This window comes from Cryptotermes secundus, unplaced genomic scaffold (genome assembly GCF_002891405.2).
Source record: "Cryptotermes secundus unplaced genomic scaffold, Csec_1.0 scaffold426, whole genome shotgun sequence".
Classification (NCBI taxonomy): domain Eukaryota; kingdom Metazoa; phylum Arthropoda; class Insecta; order Blattodea; family Kalotermitidae; genus Cryptotermes; species Cryptotermes secundus.
In genome coordinates this window covers 216,130-237,498 of record NW_019744113.1, presented here as the reverse complement: position 1 = coordinate 237,498, position 21,369 = coordinate 216,130, and the positions used below count along the sequence as shown (strand labels likewise).

General features: G+C 41.2%; 1 protein-coding gene across 1 annotated transcript in view; it reads left to right on the top strand.

Moving 5' to 3' along the window:
• Positions 1 to 11,909: 11,909 nt before the first annotated feature.
• The window catches only part of LOC111874463 (RNA-binding protein 24-B), a 120,701-nt gene continuing 111,241 nt past the window's right edge, over positions 11,910 to 21,369 (top strand). The window contains exon 1 of the mRNA XM_023869988.2: positions 11,910 to 13,552. Coding sequence (XP_023725756.1) covers positions 13,256 to 13,552 — 297 coding nt within the window. The 5' untranslated portion in view covers positions 11,910 to 13,255. The remainder of the gene's footprint in view (positions 13,553 to 21,369) is intronic.

The window sequence follows — 21,369 nt, the reverse complement described above, 5'->3', positions numbered from 1 at the left end:
TCTGAGCACGCTTACTGCTATTCAGCGAGGACTTTGCACTTCCTATTTCGAAAAGCGTAAAGGTCAGCATAAATACATTTATCTGTTGTTTCGTACGGGGGTGAAACTTGGCATTTCGAACTCAGGACGTCATACGGATTGAGGGTACTTCAGAACAGAGCGCTAAGGGGAACACTCGGAACTAAGAGGAGAATTAGCAGGACTGGAGAAACTTACATCAAACGGGGCCATAGCTTTATTCCTTACAGAACATTATTGACGATTAAATTAGGAACGATTGGATGAGCATGTAGCGTGAATACGAAAAGTATCTGGCACTTCTCCGGTATAGAAAACAGAGATTAAGTGCTGTGGGGACCTGTTGCACCGACCACGTGACACACTCTATCCGCAAAAGTTGGCACTAACTTCGCCGAGAAGCGGGGGTCACTCGATCGGTATAGTTCGCTTGCGGACTGCAGGCCACGGAATTATTCAGTTATGTGGTACTTTAGTCAGAATGCGTGAAAAGAGCCCATGTTGGAGACTGAAGGGTGGATATGAGGAGAGTATTAAAATGGATTTAAAGTAAATAGGAACTCGAGAAGGACTCAGCTCTATATGAGTGAGTGAGGAGGATAACTGAGAACAGGGTTCATGAAATTGTGGACTCAGAAATTAACTCTCTAATTTTATACAGTTTGTAAAAAAAAGGTTAGCTTAATGGCTCTAAGCTTCTCATCAAGGACCTTGTTCGATGGTACTGGTTAATTAGCAAACTTCTATTATAATATCTGATGACATTAAATTTTCCTGATATAACATCAATATTTTTCGCAATCGCAAAGCTTGTAGGTATTAAAACTCACATACAATTTGCAGGAATCTTTATGATATATCTCAATATAAAATTTCAAATTCCAAAAGTTAATTGGTCAGCAGGAACAGTCCGAAAGCTAAATATAGATTTCGCGTGCCCATGTAGGTGGTGTAAGCCTGTAGTTTATAAAAACATTACAATGACAAAGGTTATGTATATCTACTTGCCGAATTCCCGTTATTACACAGAATATCAGGACCTTAATTTTAGTGACGCTAATGTTACATCTACCTCAGAAGTTCGCGCGACATCCATGTTGAAAAAGTAAAAGTAAGGTAAAGTAGTCTCCGTGCCGGTCACCGTAGCCGAGCGGTCTAAGGCATGTACTGTCTTCGCTCGCTTGGAAACCGGGATCGTGGGTTCGAATCCCACTCAAAGCATGGATGTTTGTGTGCGTTTTTCTGTGTTTGTGTACAGGTAGAGGACTCGCGACGAGCTGATCACCCGCCCAAGGAGTCCTACCGAATGTGTAAGATCTAGAAAAACCGAAGTGAACGGAGAAGTTCATGGAGGTAGGCCTAGGCCCACTGGGGCTGTAGTGCCAAGGGGGAAAAAAATCGGCATATGACTCAAAGAAACTAGAAAAACATCGAGGCAGGGAGCCCTCTGCAACCAGTATAGCCGTCTTTAGCCGGGACTTCATTAACTGATCAACTGTTTCGTTAATTAAGCGAAACTCACTTAAATCCTATATTTTATGAAACTATCGAAGTAGAAGGGAATCTCTAAGTACCTAAATCAATATACCGTACTTACGCATGTATAGGCCGCACATTTTTTGCCAAAAATTCAAGAGGAAAACTGGGGTGCGGCTTTTATTCGAAATATTCGAAATCGCACTTCATTTAAAAAAATTATATTCATAATTAGTAATATAGGATGTTCTACTCCTGAAATAATATTCCAAGAAAATTATTTTTTCTATAATTTCTGTTTGAAAATTGTGCTGCGGCCTATACACGCACGCGGCCTATACATGCGTAAATACGGTATATTAATCTTGTGATAGTGGCATTTCCTCCACGCTGCCAAGACTCAGCCTACTGGAAGCAGGTACCAAGCATACATAGCCTGCCTGTTTCATGTTGGTTCCTTATTCAAATTATTCTTCGAATCTGAAGACGGAGGTGATATGTTCATGCGAAGCATTGGTTTATTTTCATCGAATTACACATCATTATATCCCAGAAAACAGAGCTCTTTATGCTTAATATTGTACACACACTCTTAACAAGCCTCTAAATCTAAAATCACCAGCATCCTGACTTCTGCCAAGCAAGAGGAAAGGAGATGACGTTCGACGAAGAAGTCCAGGAAAATAACAGGGTTCTTGTCGGCCTCAACGAGCAAATTCTGGGTGGTGATTCCTTGGTTTTGAGTTCAGTGACGTAACTGTAAGTCGTAATAATAAATACGATAAGAAGGTTTTCCCCCACCCTCCGGCGAAAGTATGTTAAGTTGCCAATAGGAGCGTTGTCTTTGTTACACGTGGAAATAAATGGGACTCAGCCGATGGTTTCGTAACGTTGCTTCACTGCCGCTAAACATTTACGCGCTGTAGTTCTCTCTCACCTGCGAACCGATTTCCGCATGCTCTCATATGTACACACTAACTCTAAATGTCTTTGTGAAAATAATACATATGTACTTAAAGCTATGTATACCGTCAGACTAGCTTCAATAGCTATACAATTTAATGATGTACTTATGTATGTAAATTGCATTACTACGGATTCGAACTACAACAAATTCGTATGTCTAACATATACCGTATGATTTTAGCAGCGTTAAAATGCTCGCAGTTCTCAATATACTTATATATGTACTGTTTAGAAATTTATCATACGATTTGTATAAATAGATTCTTTATGTTTTGTGTCCATACAAATTTCACTGTTTTGTACTCTACACCAGAACACGGTGTTCAGGAGAATATTTGGATCGGAGAGAGACGAAGTGATGGAAGATTTGAGAAAACTACATAATAAAGATCTTCATAACTTGTACTCTTCTCCAAGTATAATTAGAATGAGCAAGTCAAGGAGAATCAGACAGGCGTAAGCATGTAGCACGAAAGGGGAGAAGATGAATGCATATAGGATACTGGTGGGAAAGTTAGGAGGAAAGAGACCACTAGGGAGGCCAAGACGTATGTGGGTGGATAATATTAACATGGATCTTAGAGAGACAGGATGGGATGGGATGTACTGGATTGATCTCGCTCAGGATAGGGACCAGTGGAGGGCTCTTGTAAACACGGTAACGAACAGTTGGGTTCCATAAAATGCTGGGAAGTTTTTAAGTAGCTGCACAATTGGCGGCTTCTCAAGAAGGGCTCAGCTCCTTGAGTGAGTGTATTCTACAACTAATTTTGTTGGAGTGGTTTATATAAATTTTGAGATTCAGGTGGTCAGAGTGACGTAAGATGAGGATAAGTTAGAGCACCCGCCCGCAATTCCTGCATGCCGTGAGGCTGGCCTCGACCTTGTACCGACGGAAATACTATGTAAGCCACAATTCTTCTTATTTGCTTTTCTGAAGTGTCCGATTAAATTCGGGGCTTGAACACAGACTCTTATGGTATTGCTACGTGTAGGGGTGACTTATAAGACGGGTTTTGGATTGGATGAATGGATTTATTGCACGTTATACATTCACAACTCAGGACTAGAGGTAATACAGCGCTATCGCTGATCTACACGCCTTGCAGTCCAACGTTACACACGTTCTATGGTTCTCAGTCTTCACTAGTCGTATCCTTGAAACGGATTTATAACAGTCTCATTGTCACTTCAAATCACATATGAAGTCTTCTCTTCCCAGCCTAATTCTTCTCTTGCCATAATTCCGCAGCTGCCAATTCCGAAGACTAGACTCAGTTCAATTTCTCTGCTCCCAGACTCATATCCCCAATTCCTCACATCCTACTGTTGCGCGCGTAAACTTGTTCGGGAATATGTTTACCGAGTCGTTGCCTAGCAATGGGATTATCCGTCACAATATTTTCGTGATTTGACTCAGGCTGTCAATATAAATGCTTGGATAGTGCTTTTAAGTAGGTCAGATCGCTTCTTGCTTACTTAGAAGTTCGTCGAATATTACAGTTCTTCCACAAATTTGATCTAAAAGTTTTTGACGATGGTACATTGCTACAAGTATTATGATTTTGGGTATTATCTATCGTCTGGTCTATTTTCTAAAAAATCGCCCTATTTATTTTTCAAAACACGGCGTTTCATAGGCTGAATTCTGTCCCCGTTCTCAGGTGAAACCTACACAAACCTACTTCAAAAATTTGTCGCTAAATTACCTCTGTAATATGCGCAGCGTTGTTAAATACGCAACGATGTATCCGAAAGAAACAAATCCTTGTATTAGTAACCATGAGAAGATCGAACCTTTATTACATAATTAGCAATAGTTATACTTTCTAACAAGAATTCTACTCATAAAAAAAGAATAGTGTTTAAGTTACAATATTATATTTAAGCATCCTGTGACAATCACACAATATAGTATGAGACAAACTCCGTCTTAAGTGCAACAATTTAATTGTAGGAAAGAAGAAAGAACTACAATTAAATTGCTGCACTTAAGACGGAGTTTATCTCATATATAGTGTTTAAGTGTTCTCACTTTGAAATCCTCCGTCCCTTTGCCGTCACCAGCCTTCCCCTCAACACCGGATGTTGCAGCATCAGGACAGCTCTCATTTATATAAAGTAGGAAAAACAACTTCACCCCCTCCCATCGATGAGGAAGCAGCTGGCAAGTCCCACCCCTCAACAGCCCCCAAAATTATCTAGTTCCACCTACACACCTCCCCTCTGCTAATGGTAATCTCACGTGCTTCATGGCTTCTAATTATGTAACCTGTACTTAGAGGACATACTCGATGCACATGGGATATGATCATTTATATCACTTCATTCCATTAGTATAAAATTATATCGGAAGTTGCTATATACATTAATTATTTATCCCACAAGAAAATGGACAAATTTGTATTAAATGCCTTCTATTATGTATGATGAATAACAAAGGACCATATTACAAATTGAGTTATTAAGTGAACAACATTCTTACGGCACTGTTTTCACTCACTCTTTGTGGGCAGAATAGAATACAGTAGATTACTGTTTGTCTTGCCTCTTTCACTCTTGCAGTCTCATGTCGTAATAATACTAATGAGACAGCGAAGAAGAAAATGACAAAGGAAGGACACAAACAAATAAAGAAAGGAAGAAGTAAAGGATGAAAGAAATGACCGAATGGGATAATAAAAAAGATAGTTTAACAATGAATTGTCTTAGGCCTAATAATAGCTGGGGTTTACATTTGATTCCTGAACAGGGCAAATATGTTTGTACACAATTCTATCAGGGCGTAACATCATAACGAACCCTACACGAAATTTGGTTACCTGTCGTGGGCACACTCGCTTCATCCAACTGGAAAGTGGGCAGCTAGCCATGGCTTTTTGAGTTTAGAAGGCAAGTCATTCTAGGGGTACCCACCGAGGGAGCGTCTTTGCCAGATATGGTGATAGAAGCAAGAAGGTTGCCGTGTTCAGGTTATGTCATAGAACGGCAAAATGATAAATGCTTGGGCATATACAGAGTGCCCCAGTAGGAAAGGTTAATATTCTCCTAGGCCGTAGTATCTGTCACTCAAAACTGTATATGTACATGTGTGCTACTCCGAGCGGTTTCCGAGACAGAGCTGTTTCGCTGTAAAGGAAGGTCAAGATGCACTCAGACGAGCAACACTCCATGTCCTCACACGAGACGCAAAGTGCATTGGTGTTGTCTGTGGAATTTTCGAAAATGTATTGTACTAGGTAAACTGTACCAACACGCCGGTCACGGTAGCCCAATGGTCTAAGGCATGTACTGTCTTCGCTCGCTTGGAAACCGGGATCGTGGGTTCGAATCCCACTCAGGGCACGGATGTTTAGTTTGTGTGTGTGCGTTTTTCTGTGTTTGTGTACAGGTAGAGGCCTTGCGACGAGCTGATCACCCGCACAAGGAGTCCTACCGAATGTGTAAGATCTAGAAAAACTGAAGTGAACGGAGAAGTTCATGGAGGTAGGCCTAGGCCCACTGGGGCTGTAGTGCCAAGGGGAAAAAACTGTACCAACTTTGTCACTTAAATAATAAATATCATTATTATGAACATTACGTAATATTTCTTGAGGAGAGGAATGCATATAGAATATTGGCGGGAAAGCCAGAAGGAAAGAGACCACTGGAAACACCAAGGCGTTGGTGGGTGGACAATGGATCTTAGAAAGATAGGATGGGATGGTATGGACTGGATCGATCTGGCTCAGGATAGGGACCACGGTAATAAACTTTCGGGTTCCATAAAATGGTGGAAAGTTCTTCAGTAGCTGCACAATTTGGGGTTTCTCAAGAAGGGCTCAGCTCCATGAGTGAGTGAGTGACGTAATATTTCTTTCTTATCAATAATTTTGGAGCTGTACAGTGAAATATCTCTGTCTCGGAAACCTTTCGGAATAGGACATATGCCCATATAAATTTTTACCTTAGAATAACCGATACTGTGACCTCCAAAGATATTGACTTTCCTTCCTGGGACATCCTGCATAATTCTTCCTGTTGGAAATATGAAATCGAGGAGGAAGACCGATATTGTGCGATATACTTCACCGAGAAGTAAATAGAAATATTTACAAATTTATTTGTCGGAAAACCAAAATACTTATTCAGATAGGCGCAGGAGGACAACTGTCAGATTTATCTTAGAGAAATATTGTGTGAGGATATGGATTGGATTTAAATTCGTCATGGTAGGATTAAATTGGTGATTTTACAAACACGGCACTTGATCTTCTAGGTCCATCAAAGGGAACACTGAATTCCTTGCCCAAGTGCATAACTGTGAACTTGCTGAGGAGGACCCTGTAACAGGTAATTACCACATCAGCTGCCTCTTCTGCCATTGTTTCCATCCATAATTGTGTAAAATCACTTCTTATTTCCGCAAGTGTGCCACATGTCCAACCTATGCCGATACCCTCAGCTTTCTTTTCCCCCTTGGCACTACAGACCCAGTGGGCCTAGGCCTACCTCCATGAACTTCTCCGTTCACTTCGGTTTTTCTAGATCTTAGACATTCGGTAGGACTCCTTGGGCGGGTGATCAGCTCGTCGCAAGGCCTCTACCTGTAGACAAACACAGAAAAACGCACACAAACATCCATGTCCTGAGTGGGATTCGAACCCACGATCCCGGCTTCCGAGCGAGCGAAGACAGTGCATGTCTTAGACCGCTCGGCTACCGTGACGGGCTACCCTAAGCTTAATCTTTTAGTATCATTAGAGGAGCAAGAACGTGCATCCCACTGGAAATTCTAAAGCCTCAGCAGTTGATACAATAGCACAAAACCAACTTAATCGAGAGGACGCGAGGGATACTCTTGGCAGTAAGTTGGCATGCAACGTGATTAATCGTCAGTATCCGAAAATAGACTGAGGGCATTATTTACGTTGGATAAACAAGAAGGCATGTGGAACATACAGACCTGGGTCAGGCGGACTCACAGGCAGACAATTGTTGGAGATGCATGGGGCCTGTCCCTGGGACCCCACGCGGGAGCAGCTGGGATGAGACAACCCTGCGTGTTGCATGAGTCCATTGTGCGTATACATGAGCACACGGCAAAAAGCTGGGGTAATGTTGCAGTATTTGTGGGTTGGGGAGAGATGTAGGCGGTTACCAATGGAACAGGAAAAATATTACCAACTTATTCATTGCCGTACCAATAGCTTTCCAGGGGCTGGATCGTCTAATGTACTTTCTGGCAGATCTGACTTATGTATTCGTCTAAGGTAGGCCGTAGACCGGCATGCGTCAAGACATGTAACAGTCAAGACACGATTTCTGCGACGTGACGCAAAGAATGGAGCACAATTGAAAAGAATGAGATTATGAAAACCGCCGGACACCGGTCTGAGTCATGATGCTGACCTCATTACTCAGAACAGGTCTATTGTACCTGCTCATGCTGGTTCACTCGCCGATTTCCTCTTGTCTTCTACCCTGAAGATGAAGGCGATAAGTTCCTCAGAAACGTCGGTTAACACTGTATCTACACGGTGCCATATCATAGTCACAGCCGTGAAAATCTCAAATCTTACACAGAAAAATCTCTGCTCCGACGGCAATTGTACTCCGGTAATCTAGCATGTAGTCTAGTCACCGTACTGACTGAGCTACCCTGCCTCTAATAGACACACAAGTACACATCTTAGGCTTATATCTTGTACAGTATTTACATGAAACTTTGATTTCGAGAACATTTACTAGCGATAACAAGTGCCTTGTATTGAAAGCGCTGCTCAGCCTCCTTGTATTCGCCTATTCTCTTTGCACAGTGGTGCATGTACACAGAAGATATACGTCGGGCGAAAAGGAACGAACCCTGTCAGTGCCACCCTTAAGGCGTGTCCACATTACTCGTGCTCGTACTCGTACTCGTGTGACTCGCTATGCTGGCGAGTAATGTGGACGATATGACAAGTCACGAGACAAGCAAATTTTAAATTTTTAATTTAAAAACTATAGCCAATAAATTAGTGAATTTGCTCGTTCCTCTTATCACACCAATTACTATCGAACACACCCAATTGTTCTACTCCCAGGTTCTTTTTAGAATGAACTGTAATATAATTGTTTATTTAGCGTAACCTTTATGTATTGAAAGTTAATGCTTGCTATATTGTCGTTAAGAATGATAGCAGGCAGTCGGAAATAAGAGCAGAAGATGGTAGTAATAGTTACCAGCGTGAGATATGCCTGATTTTGTATTCTGTGTCCACCTTTACAGAAGAAGTATGATAGCATACATCTACACAGAAGCCCTGTTTACCGACTAAAGTTATGTTATCAAGTTAATGTCTTTATTTTATTGCTAGTGGGGTGGGACTAAGTCCTTTGTACTGCGGCCACTTCTGGCCTATTGTACCAGTCCCAGATGATAGGTGAGGGTGATTGTGGAGCAATTGGTAGAATGAAGATTGGCAGGGGAAACCGAAGTACTCGGAGAAAACTTGCCCCAGCGCCATTTTGTCCAACACAAATCCCACTTGACCAGACCCGGGATCGAACCCGGGCCGCAGCGGTGAGGAGCCAGCGACTAACCGATTGAGCTATGGCGCGGTCGAAATTAATGCCTTAGTACAAGTATAACTGATACTGTCTTTCCGGAACTGTTATCAATTTATGTGAGCTTATTATTATCATCATCATTATTTCTTATTAACCTTTTCAAGAACAAAACTGACTGTTGTTCTGTTATGGACACTGTTGGTCTCCGTGTACCCACTAAACAAATTAGAGACTTTCCCACCTTATAAGTCAGTAATGTCTCAGGATTTAACCCTTCAACAGGGCGTGTCACGGCTGAAAACAATATCACCAGATCTGTGGACGTTTTCAATAAACACATCTCCCTTCAGGATACATTGTCCTTTGGTTAATCCTGCTGAGTTACGTCATTGTCGTGTTGCCTGTATTGGTTTATTGCCTGGTATTAAATTTTAGTCTAGTTCTAGTTACAGCCTTAGTCTAGCTTTTGTTACGTACACTTTCAGTGCTCGTCTGTTATTGGCCGCTCGCTGTTGGCAAGCACTTAAATAAAGGAACAGAACTGAATCGTCATCACGATCGCACGTATGTACAGGTAAAGAAGTTCCTAATCATTATATTGACGTTCTTGATTCCATAAAATTAAATAAGGCTGGAAAGATCTCCCCAAATTAGTTTTTTGCAGGTTTCCCTGAGGTAATCTACGTCATTAGGCTTGCCTTTGATGTACATAATATGAATGCAAAAGGCAAAGCTATCTCTGTAACAGGCCATGAAGGCCCATAGGGCTGTGAGACGTCGAGGCTTCCACCTCTTCTATATAGTCAGCCTATAGATGACCTTAAGGTTGTCAGCATTACGCGTCGGCCACCTTTTACTCCCCAAGAAAATTATTGGTACTCTTTTCTGTTAGAGGCTTAGTCGACCCGAGGGGCTATAGTGTGGCTGGAAGGATTAGGTCAATTGAAAAATTCAATGGCCTCATTGGGATTCGACCCCGCGGCCATCAGGCTTGCAGCATAGTGGCCCAATCGACTACGCTATCGTGTACCCTCATAATGGGATATATTATTGCAAACAAAAAAAAATTTTGCTACATTTTAATAATGTCGAAAAAGAATTGATTTAAAATTGCTAGATTTAAGAAAATATGTGCTTCATAAACTGCACAATTTTTATACGATGATTCATTTGTAGAAAAACTATACATTTTAATTTGAGCTTCACTTATGTTAGGGAGAAAGACCGATACAAACCGAGATTAAATTCGTCCGTCAACTTCTATTCCTCAGTCCCTTCAAAAACAAATTTAAATAAAATCAGTTGAGTAGTTACACGTATTCTCGTGGAACAAACATGCGGAATGACATATATATACACTGTGTAAGATTTCAGGTTTTCACGGAGATGAATATGAAGAATGGAGTCTTCTTGGATGTGGTGTCGTGCAGATATAGTATAAACTTACGTTTCAGATGATATACCTTGAAGATGGAGGCGATACTTTCCTCCGAAACTTAAGTTTATACTATATCTACACGACGCCACATCCAAGAAGACGGCATTCTTCATATACACCGTGCGTTTAGTCTTCTGAACTATGTGAAAGAACACCTCAAATATAAGATGCAAGAATAACCTTACTTTCTTTTTGTCGCTTACTTTACGACACTGCCAGTATTTAGAATACCGTATTTATGCATGTATAGGCCGCAGCACAATTTTCAGAGAGAAATTAGAGAAAAAATAATTTTCTTGGAATATTATTTCAGGAGTATTACACCCTGTATTACTAATTATGAATATAATTTTTTTTTAAATGAAGTGTGATTTCGAATATTTCGAATATAAGCCGCACCCCAGTTTTCCTCTTGAATTTTTGGCAAAAAATATGCGGCCCATACATGCGTAAATACGGTATATAGCGTTGAAATTGTAGTATAACTCATGAATCAGAAAGAACTCTGAAGTAGTGGTCATGGCCTAATAAAGGTACTTTCACCTAATTTACCTGGAGGAACTGGGAGAAACCACGAAAAGAAAAAAACATCAGCCAGGATAGCGGATGTTCCAGCCGGGATTCAAACGAGCACACCCAGATTACTAGTCTAAAGCTTCGAAATCGTGTTGTTTTCCTCTTTATTAAAAGACAATAGTCAATAGACCTTAATTTTTGTTAAACTGTAAACTTAATAAAATTATATAAAATACTATGTAAATTATGAGGTCGTTGGATTTTTTTTTTTCAATTGACCTAATCCTTCAAGCCGCACTACGACCCCGAGGTCGACTCAGCCTCTAACAGAAATGAGTACCAGGAATATTCCTGGGGGTAAAGGGCGGCTGGCTAGTAGGGCTGACAACCTTACCGTCATCTGTGAGCCGATTGTCTAGAAAATGTGGGAACCTCGATATCTCACAACCCTATGGGCCTTCACGGCCTGTTACAGGAATATCTTTACTCTTTTTTTTTTTACTTTACTATGTAAATTTTATTATCATTTCTCATTTAGGTTGGATAAGATTTAGAAAAAATAATTGTAGGCGCAATTCGACCAATTCTGTCCGGTTTACCACTGAATCTTAAAAAGAAACCAGAGAAGTGTGTAAAGTCTGCACACATAATGCATGATATGACTGTTGGATTAAATGACTGTCATAACAAAATATCGTGTCACTTGCTATAATCCGAAGTGTACCATAGACGCACGCCCCTAAGTGAAAACACCTACATGTAATCGATAAAAACTTTGTCACTGATAATAGTGTTAAATTTCTTAGGTTGGTAGCTCTGCAGGCCTCATGAACCCATGTGCGCATAGACGGGGAGCAGATTAGTACATATATCTATGTGGGAACAAAAAAGTTGTTAAAGCGGGAGTGGAGGGAGAGTGAATGAGAGAGAGAGAGAGGTAGTACAAAAAGAAACAGACTTGGCACGGGGGTAGGCAAGAACCAATCACATATGACTTCGTAAGCTCATATTGTCACGCGCAAAGCATGCTGGTTCCATGAGTACGACAAAATATCACACGTATACATACTAGCTGTAAATTGTAGGGTGGTCATGGTGCACTTCAAACACAGGGGCAGTATTATTAACACGTACTTATAGTTAACACTATTTCGCACGAATGAAGTTTTTATAATTTTGTTTAAGTTCTTTATGCCGTTATCAAACGAATTTGAATGAGCATAAGACGAACGTGTGACTTGTTTTTGAATCATTTTTTCAACATTCGCTGTTGTTCGGAAAGGGATTTTAAATTTCGAACAGCTGCAAGAAGAGAGTGCCAGTGGGGGAACCCTAAATATAGCATTAGGAGGCAAGCTAGCTAGCTACTGCGACGGACCGAGTGTGTGGTGGTTAGAAGCTACAGCAGACGGGGCTGCAGTACAACGGTCACCGGTAGAATCAAACAAAACATCTGTGACCGTCCAACCGGATGGGACAAAGTGAAAATACGCAACAATTCAGTGCCTTCGAGTGTGTTCTGTGATTGCTCATATCTGTCCAAGGACACTAAATGATATATTTCATAAGCATGCGGCTACAAAACTGTATTCTTTCAAGCTAAATCAAAGGCTGTGTATGAAGATAATTAAGTTGGTGATATCATCTGAAGATATCCGTTTTGCAAATAAGAATAAGAAGTGCAATAACGTAAAAAGTGCAATTTTTGTATGTGTATATATATATATTTATAATTTAATAAGTAAGCCGCCATTTATTTAATAAACAAGTCTTCTAACCGTCCTAGAATTTGCCTTTGGAAACTGTTGATATTCTCGTGAGAGTACATGTTCTTCTGTACGAATATCTTACAGTCGTTTTCAACAAGAGACAAAAAGTGTGATAATTAATCAAGACAGCGACATAAGTGATTAACTATTATATCTGTATATCAGTACTTTGCTGAATTTTATACGTAAATACGGAATTGAAGTAATTTATTGAAATATTTTACAGAAATCTTGAGACAAATCCAAGTGTATTCAGTTTCAAACTTAACCGTTTCAGGGAGTCCTGCCGTGAATTAAACTGCATAAACGTGGTTAGGTCAGGACGGTGGTGGAAGTAAATAGATAACTGGATAAGAAAGGAAGTTTCGATTTCAGTAACGTTTTTAAAGAAATTATATCGAGATTTAAAATTACTGTGATAGAAGACGCATATAAAATAACGTAATTTACGAGTTACGCTACAATAAACCCGTTCTAAAGCGCAAGGCATCTGCGCACAAGTGACGACAGTCGTAACTTGCAAAACTAACCTCACTCCAATATGTTAATGCCGGGGGCAGCCGATGCGGCAGCTGTTCTTGGGGGAGCTGATGGATTGGTGACGGGACTGGGGGTTGGAGGTCTCGGTGGGTTGGGTGCAGCAGCCGCGGCCGCAGCCGCAGGGGCTGCCAGTGGAGTGCAACAAAAGGACACCACGTGGACTAAACTGTTTGTCGGAGGTCTGCCATATCACACAACGGACAAATCATTGAGAGAGCATTTCGCCGTGTATGGAGACATCGAGGAAGCTGTAGTTATCACAGACAGACAGACTGGCAAAAGCAGAGGTTATGGATTCGTAAGTATTCAAGCAATAATCACTTCTTTGCTTGTTCATGACCCTTAGCATCTGCCGTCTGCTTCTTAGAGATTTCTTGCTTGGCATATTTTTCAACCTTGAAGATGCAAATAGTATGTTCAGCGTAGTCACAGTTGTAGAATCTAGTCTCTTAACTCATTTTTATGTTTTCTGTGTAATTGCACACGAGGGAAGGGTGCTGAAAGCTATAACCTGCCTTACACACTACGTATGTGGGGTTTTCTTTGTCCTTGGGGAACCTACAGTAACATATTTCGATCTTACGCAACCCCATAGTACAATAGCTTCCCTGAAAGACAGATAGTGATTCAACAACTGGCCAGGAAACACCTCTTTCTTTTGAACCAGAAGGTCCATTACTTACTTACTTACTCATGGTTCTGAGCCCTTCTTGAGGAGCAGCCGATTGTGCAGCTATTCAAGAAATTCCCAGCATTTTGTGGAACCAGAAGGTTCGTTACCGCGTTCAAAAGAGCCCTCCACTGGTCCCTATCCCGAGCGAGATCAATCCAGTCCATACCATCATTACCATATTATATATGGTATATATATGAAATTGTCTATTTCCTTCAGATTTTCCAATCCAAATTTTGCACGTATTTCTCATTTCATAACAGCTTTAAATGGTTCATAAAAACAGCCACTCTCATAGATTCAAGTGAAACTTAAATTTGCCACTCGCGCGCAAGCACGCACACATATATACAAATTAGTTCTTTAACCACTTAATGAAAACTTTGAATTTTAGAGTTTCAAAATTCATACCAATGATTGTAGCGTTAGGTTTGGTAAAGTGTTTAAAGTCAGCTTAAGTGGCACGAGTTTCCGAGATCGGCAAATAACCAAGAACTGAAAATTAAGCTCTGATTCAACTTAACTTAAAATTTGATAATGAAATATCTTTAATGTCAAATGCCGACAAGACTCGGCCGCTTAAGTCTCGCTCCTAGTACTAGAAACCATAACTTATATAGCCCTTTCCTGACCGACTATGCCTCATTAACACAAAAACACCTTAACTGTTCTCCTGGCCAGCAAATACGGGCTGCAGTGCGACTTAAATGTGTCGAATCTGGTGTTTAGTGACTATACTCTTAGCTTATTTAGTGATGATGTTTATATAACACAATCAAGAATATGTGGACTAAAAAGAAAAAAAGCAATGGAAGGATCGGGAAACTATATAATGAGGAATTTAAAAATTTGTACTCCTAAATTAATATTGGTTGGGTAGATAAGTCCGGTCTAGAAAACCGAGATTAATGGCCGTGGGGATTGGTTGCGCTGACCACGTGACACCCTCTATTCGCTGAAGTTGGCACTAACTTCGCCGACAAATGGCGGTCGCTCAGTCGGTATGGCTCGCTTGTGGACTAAAACCGCGGAGTTTTTTGGGTAGATAAGTAGGCTGGGATGAGTGGGACATGTATTACGTATGCTTGCAGCAACTTGGTTGGGAAATGTCAAGGGAAGAGATAAATAAGGAGTAGGTAGGCCTCTATGGAAGAATAATAAAACAAAGAGTTCCGAGAAGAACTCATTAGTCTAATTTCCTACTCTCTCTCTNCCCCCCCAGGAAGATTCCTGCTACTCATTTCTGTTAGAGGCTATTTTATTGTTATGAAAGCTTAAGTACGGTTTCTGTATTGTTCTGCGTTAAATTTTATCGGATATAACCCTGAGGTGTTCCACTGTCGCTATGTTTGTAGCACTTGACTTAACAAATATATTCCATGTGCAGTATGTAGACTTGCGATTTATAGACATCCATACCAAATTCCACATGCCTAGCTCCAATGACTCATTAGCTATCGCCATTTAATTATGCATTGCTAGAGTCACAAGATGGCGAGTTCGCCATTTTGTTAGTACTGATTTAGGACATTGAAAAGTACGTAGATGAGGTGCCTTCCAATGGTATAACGTTCACATCTTTTATTGGTTCAAAATTTTAAATGGCGTGACACAAATCACACACAGACACCAGTCAGATTCAAATGACCCAGTACAAGCTGATATAATGGGCTTTTATATAATATAAATGTTAGTAGAATATTCTGTGTTCTTAAATGTAAGAAATTTCTTGACCGGAAAGTCCATTTATAACAGATAAATTTCACTTTATATCTTATATTTCGTCACGTTAAGATGTGAAGGTGACCATGAATGATGGAAGGGATATAGCAGGAGACGCCTCAATATCCTTTCTATTTCCTGGAATGACTGAGGAAACGTAAGAAAAAAATCAGTAACCATGGCTCAGAATCGAACCACGGACACAGTTAATACAAGTCTATTGAGTTAACGTTACACTAAGCGGCTCAGTCGGTATGTAGGTTTGTTAAACAGGATGTTTATAACCGTATCTTCCAAAAAGCTGTGACGAAATTCATATTTCAATATCAGTCATCTCAAACAACGGAAACAAGCTATATGCGCAGTACGTGTTCTGTAAAATTAAAATCTGAAATTGTCCCTGTATCCAAGAACCGTGTCACAAAGGCGTATGGAGAACATGAAACTAGAACTCCACACAATCTAGAACTTGGCATCACGTAGCTTGATATGATTCGTTAGTAGAAAGCAGTTTAACGTCATGGGAAAACTGCTTCCTTTATCCATGGAGTAGGACGTTGAATGGATCCCACAACCGGTATGGATGAAAAAATCCATGTCACTAATGGGGAACGAAACCCGAATGTCGAGTCTGTAACACGTCAGTTAACTGAAGTATCAAGGATTGTTACAGAAACACGCTGCTGTAAAGTAAGCTTGCCCATATACTGGTACCAATAAGCTAAGCCATGAAGACGTCAAGACCGCCTCTGTGGGCTAGTGGTCAAAGTTCGTGGTTATAGATCCAAAGGTTCCGGGTTCAATTTCTGGCGCTGCCACATTTTCTGAGAAGTAGTGGGTCTGAAACGGGGTCCACTCAGCCTCGTGAGGATAACTGAGAAGCTATTTCAAGGAAAAAGCGGCTCCGGTCTAGAAAACCGAATTAACGGCCATGGGGATTCGTTGCCCTGACCACGCGACACCCTCTATCCACTAAAGTTGGCATTAACTCCGCCGACAAGCGGCGGTCTGTCTGTCGGTATAATTCGCTTGCGAACTACAGGTCACGGAGTTTGTTTTGTTTCTGTTTATGAAGATGTCGAGAAGGCATGACAGTAAATTTCTACGAATTAATACTAGATGAGCGTGACCGGTTACACTCAAGCCGTATCATTTCAAGTGAACTAGTTCATATTTTCATTGGATATGTTGCTAGACCCCGGAGTCGGTATGTGGCGAAAAGTTAAGCCATGCTACTGACATGAATCGAGTCCCGATCTCCAATCATGTGGGCAATTTCTTTCAGCATTGATCGTGATATACCTTCTTCGCCATGTAGGAAAAGCGTGATCAAATCAAGGGGGTGCAAATAGACAGGGTATGTAGCGTGCATGGGTGGGATGTTAGTCCGAAAACCCGAGTTAGAGAAAACATTGCGATAATTCAAACGTAGGCAAGAGAGGAGCAAAAACTGATCACATTAAACTGGTTAAGGGTAGGGCAGAGTAGGGCAGCAGGTTCAACAAATTTTTCACAAGCTGAGCGACTACCGGAGTCTCAAGGAGGTTCCCACCGTCCTCCATGAAATTAGTTGATAATCTTCGCGTAATGTTTAATTTAATTCTTGAGATACTGCGGGACACGTTTCTGTCACTGACCGTTTTCAAAACATCATATAACTTAAATCTGGTTCAAGAGGGGCAGTAATTCTAAGCGACATAGGATAAAAAATGTAAAGTTGTCTCTATGTTTAATTAATTATGTACCGTGTCATGCAGACGTATTGGGGACTGGAGGTATAGCTGCATTGTTCTTGATCTCTGCTCTAGATGGAGATGAACGGTCAGCTTCAAGCCCCGGCCGCTTTTCTCCCGGGGAAAGATTCCTCGGTACACATTATATGAGACCCCGGAGTAAGTCTGGACGCTGTGGAGTATATCCCTTGCCTCTGTCGGCAATTGAACATTGGTCGTTCAGCTAGTGTGAATGAATGAATGAATGTATAAGGGGTGGGTCTTCTTGGCCCTTGCACCGCGACCACAGTGATCCATTGTGCCTCACCTTCTGATTATCCCCTCAACAACCTGTGCTTCGAATGAAGCGTAGGATTTTGAACGTGGGGACGTCGAAACAGTCACTTGGTTCCATAAAATATTGACCCAAGTGACGTAATCTTAAATAAGCTAAGGCCTCACATTCGCACAGGATATGTGTGGCTTATCATTTTCTTCTTGACACCTCTCACAAGTGGGACTATCACTTAGTCCCAGTTTGAAGAGGTGTCCATTGAGGTGACAGTGTCCTGTAAGTAGTCCTACCACCCATCGTAGCTGGTTCCTGTTTAACTTCAACAGTTCCTTCGCTCTTTTATTAGATGGTCCTTGTATGAGTCCCTTTGCTTGCCTGAGTCCAGTCAAGGATCCCCAGTATTTCTTGTGTTTCATATTTGTCCAGTCTCTGATTGCTTTTCTGGCGACTCCTATAGAGATGCCACAGGCTGGTTCAGGTCCTATGAACGGATGTTCAGCTCCAATCTTGGCCAATTGGTCTGCTGTTTTGTTTCCAGCAATACCCTCATGCCCCGGCACCCACAGCTGTACCCTGTTATGTTTGGCCAGTTCCATGAGAGTTTTGTGCCAATCCCAAACCAATTTTGAGTTGATCTGGTGTTTGTCAAGCGCTTTAAGTGCAGCTTGGCACTTGGTGTAGATGTTCCTGTTTCTGTAATTCCTATCTAGATTCTCCATAATACTTCCCTTAATGGCATATACTTCTGCCTGGTATACTGTCTTGTACTGCCCAAGGTAGAAACTAAGTTTCCGCCTTGTGCCATGGCAGTACACACCAGCTCCGGTGCCCTCATTTCTCTTGGAACCATCTGTATACCAGATCAGTTCCCCTTTTCTATCGGGCCGAAACCCGTCTTCCCGTTCACTCCTGTCAGGAAATCTAACTCTGAAGGGGTTTTCATATACATGTCTCAGTACCATTTTGTCAGACCCCATTTGTAATGTGTTTTTTTTTTTTCATGTCCTGAGTTATGCATGTCCGAAACCATCGGATCTAGGTTTCCATTGTCCACTGCACTGGAGACGGTAGATTCCTGCCCTGGCCTCTGCCTCCAACTGTAGATGCAGTTGGGGCAGTTCAAGGAGCATCTCAGTGCAGTTGTTGGAGATGTTCGAATTGCTCCTGTGATACCCAAGCAAGCCAACCTTTCCAATTTGCTAAGTTCTGCTTGCTTGTCTTGAGTTTAACTCTGGGCCACCATACTGTGGCGCCGTATCTAATTATGGGTCTTACAACCGCAGTGTATATCCAATGCACAACGTGCGGCTGCAGTCCTCAAGTTGTACCAAACATGCGTCCAGCTAGTAGGTCGACGCTCTACCGAATACACTATAGGTTGGTACTATTATAATTTATTCAGTTTCGCTTTACTGAATTTGTGTTTAATGTTCAGATGGGTGTATGGTGTATTCACACTGCTACTTATATTCGCATGCAACACATGGAAGGCAAAGAAATATTCTAACTACTAACAAAACGTTAAATAACAGGACATCTTCGATATGATGAAGGCATTTTTATTACCTGTAACCAAAATAATACAAACACAGAACAAATTCTAATTCAGTGAATTACAGCGTCCCGTAGAATTTACGACAGAAAAATATTATCAAAACCAAATTCACTTCCTAGAGCTCACAACATAGAAGAAAATACCAAACTAAACAATTCATTCATTCAACCCACACATAATTCATCACTTCCGGCATCCTCACTGAAATGAACCATCAAGAATAAATCATCTAATAAAGTAACAGAAGCAAAATCATTAGTACCGTATTGCACAGTAAGCAATATGACAACATGCAAGTAACGTTCCATACAGATATAAGATACTGTGACGGATTTGCTCAAAGTATTGTTAGGCAACGGCTCGACAAACACATTTCCGCGTAGGCGGTAACGACACACAACAGTAGATAGCGATCACCTGATGTTTTCTATAGGTCCAGCCCGCGCGCCAGTGGGTTGGATGGATAGCGGCCACGTGACATGCGTTTTTTGTAGGTCCAGCCAGCGAACCAATGGACTGACTGGGTAGCAATCACGTAACATATGTTTTCTGTGATAAGTGTCCGTGCTGTGCCTACATAAGTGAGCAGAATACCAGAGCGGAAGTAGTAAGCTGGAGGAGTGAGTTACAGACGGAGTTTTAGTTGAGTTCTGAGGCTCCAGAGCGATTGAACAGGAAATGGGAAGAAGACTCCATAGTGATCTGAAGTGCCACTTTCTGCGTTAGGATCATTTAGTACGAGACGACTAGTGGAAACCGAGAATCCTATTGCGAGTGTAACGATGAACCGAAAATGTGTAGAACAACGATAGTGTTATAATTTAGTGTGATTAGGACAACTTGTAACCGAAGTGCCATAAAATCCAATCATCCGATTTAAAACCCATTATTTTCAGCACGAGTAACCCCCTACACGTGACAATTACATATACAAACTCCGCAAAGATAAAATTGTCCCTGTTGAGATGTATGGGGGAGTGGAGGTATAGTTCCAACACTATTGACCTCTGCACTAGATGGAGGTGAGTAGTCAGCTTCACACCCCGGTCGCTTTACCGCAAGAAAAAGCCGCCTTTTCAATTGAATAGGAGGACTATTGGACCCCAGAATCGGTCTGGACACCGTGGAAAAGAGAAAAATCTTACCCAGCCGGGATTCGAAACCTGGATTTCTAGGCCGTAGCCCGTCGCTGTACAGACTCTGCTATCCCAACTCTTTCCAGGCGCGAGTGGCGTACCTTCACATGCATTGTAAAATAAATAACGACAATTACGAAACTGTTCCAAAACATAAATTTAAAAATAGCTTTTCGCATAAAAAATACAATAGAGAACATAAAGGCAAAAATCACAAATAGACAAACACAATAAAAGCAGTGTACAGCAAATGAGAACCCTGGACCGTCCATTGGAACACATCGGACAGACGGGGCGGACGTTCAGTACTAGATATATACAGCACATTGAAGCAACAAGCAACAAAAATAGCAACTCTGGATGTTCAAACCATATATAAAACACAAGGCATACACACGGAATCGTAATAAACATGACGGATGTCACAGAATAGAATGGAAAGCAAAACATTTAAGTAGCATCCTAGAGAAATACGACATTTATTTGACCAACAAGCCGACAATAGTCGCCGGGCGGTCTAAGGCATGAACACTCTCCCACTCGATCATTGTAGTAGTGGGTTCGAATCCTACTAGAGGCATGGCTGTCTGTGTGCGTTTGTTCTGTGTTTGTGTTGCTCTGTTCAAGGACTCCTACCGACTGTATGTGTGTTTTTGGTGCGGTCTTCACGTACACTAACCCTAGTGGAGTTACTTATTCTTATATATATATATATATACAGAAAAAAGAATACAATCACAGTATTCTAGATATTATATATAACAACACAATAACGACGTGCATGGGAGCACGAAAGACAAGTGGACAGTGCAGTGGCCTCCTTACAGAATTAACAGCTGCCTGATTATTGCCCATATGCGGCCTAAACATGTTGCAAAAAAAAACATTATGTAAAACAAAAAGAAATTTTGAAGTACAGTAAAACTTGGTTATAGCAACATCGGCTTCTGCGACACCTTGTCTATTGCGTCAAATATTCAATGGTACGAACTAATTCCTCATAAAGCAACTGATAACTTGCT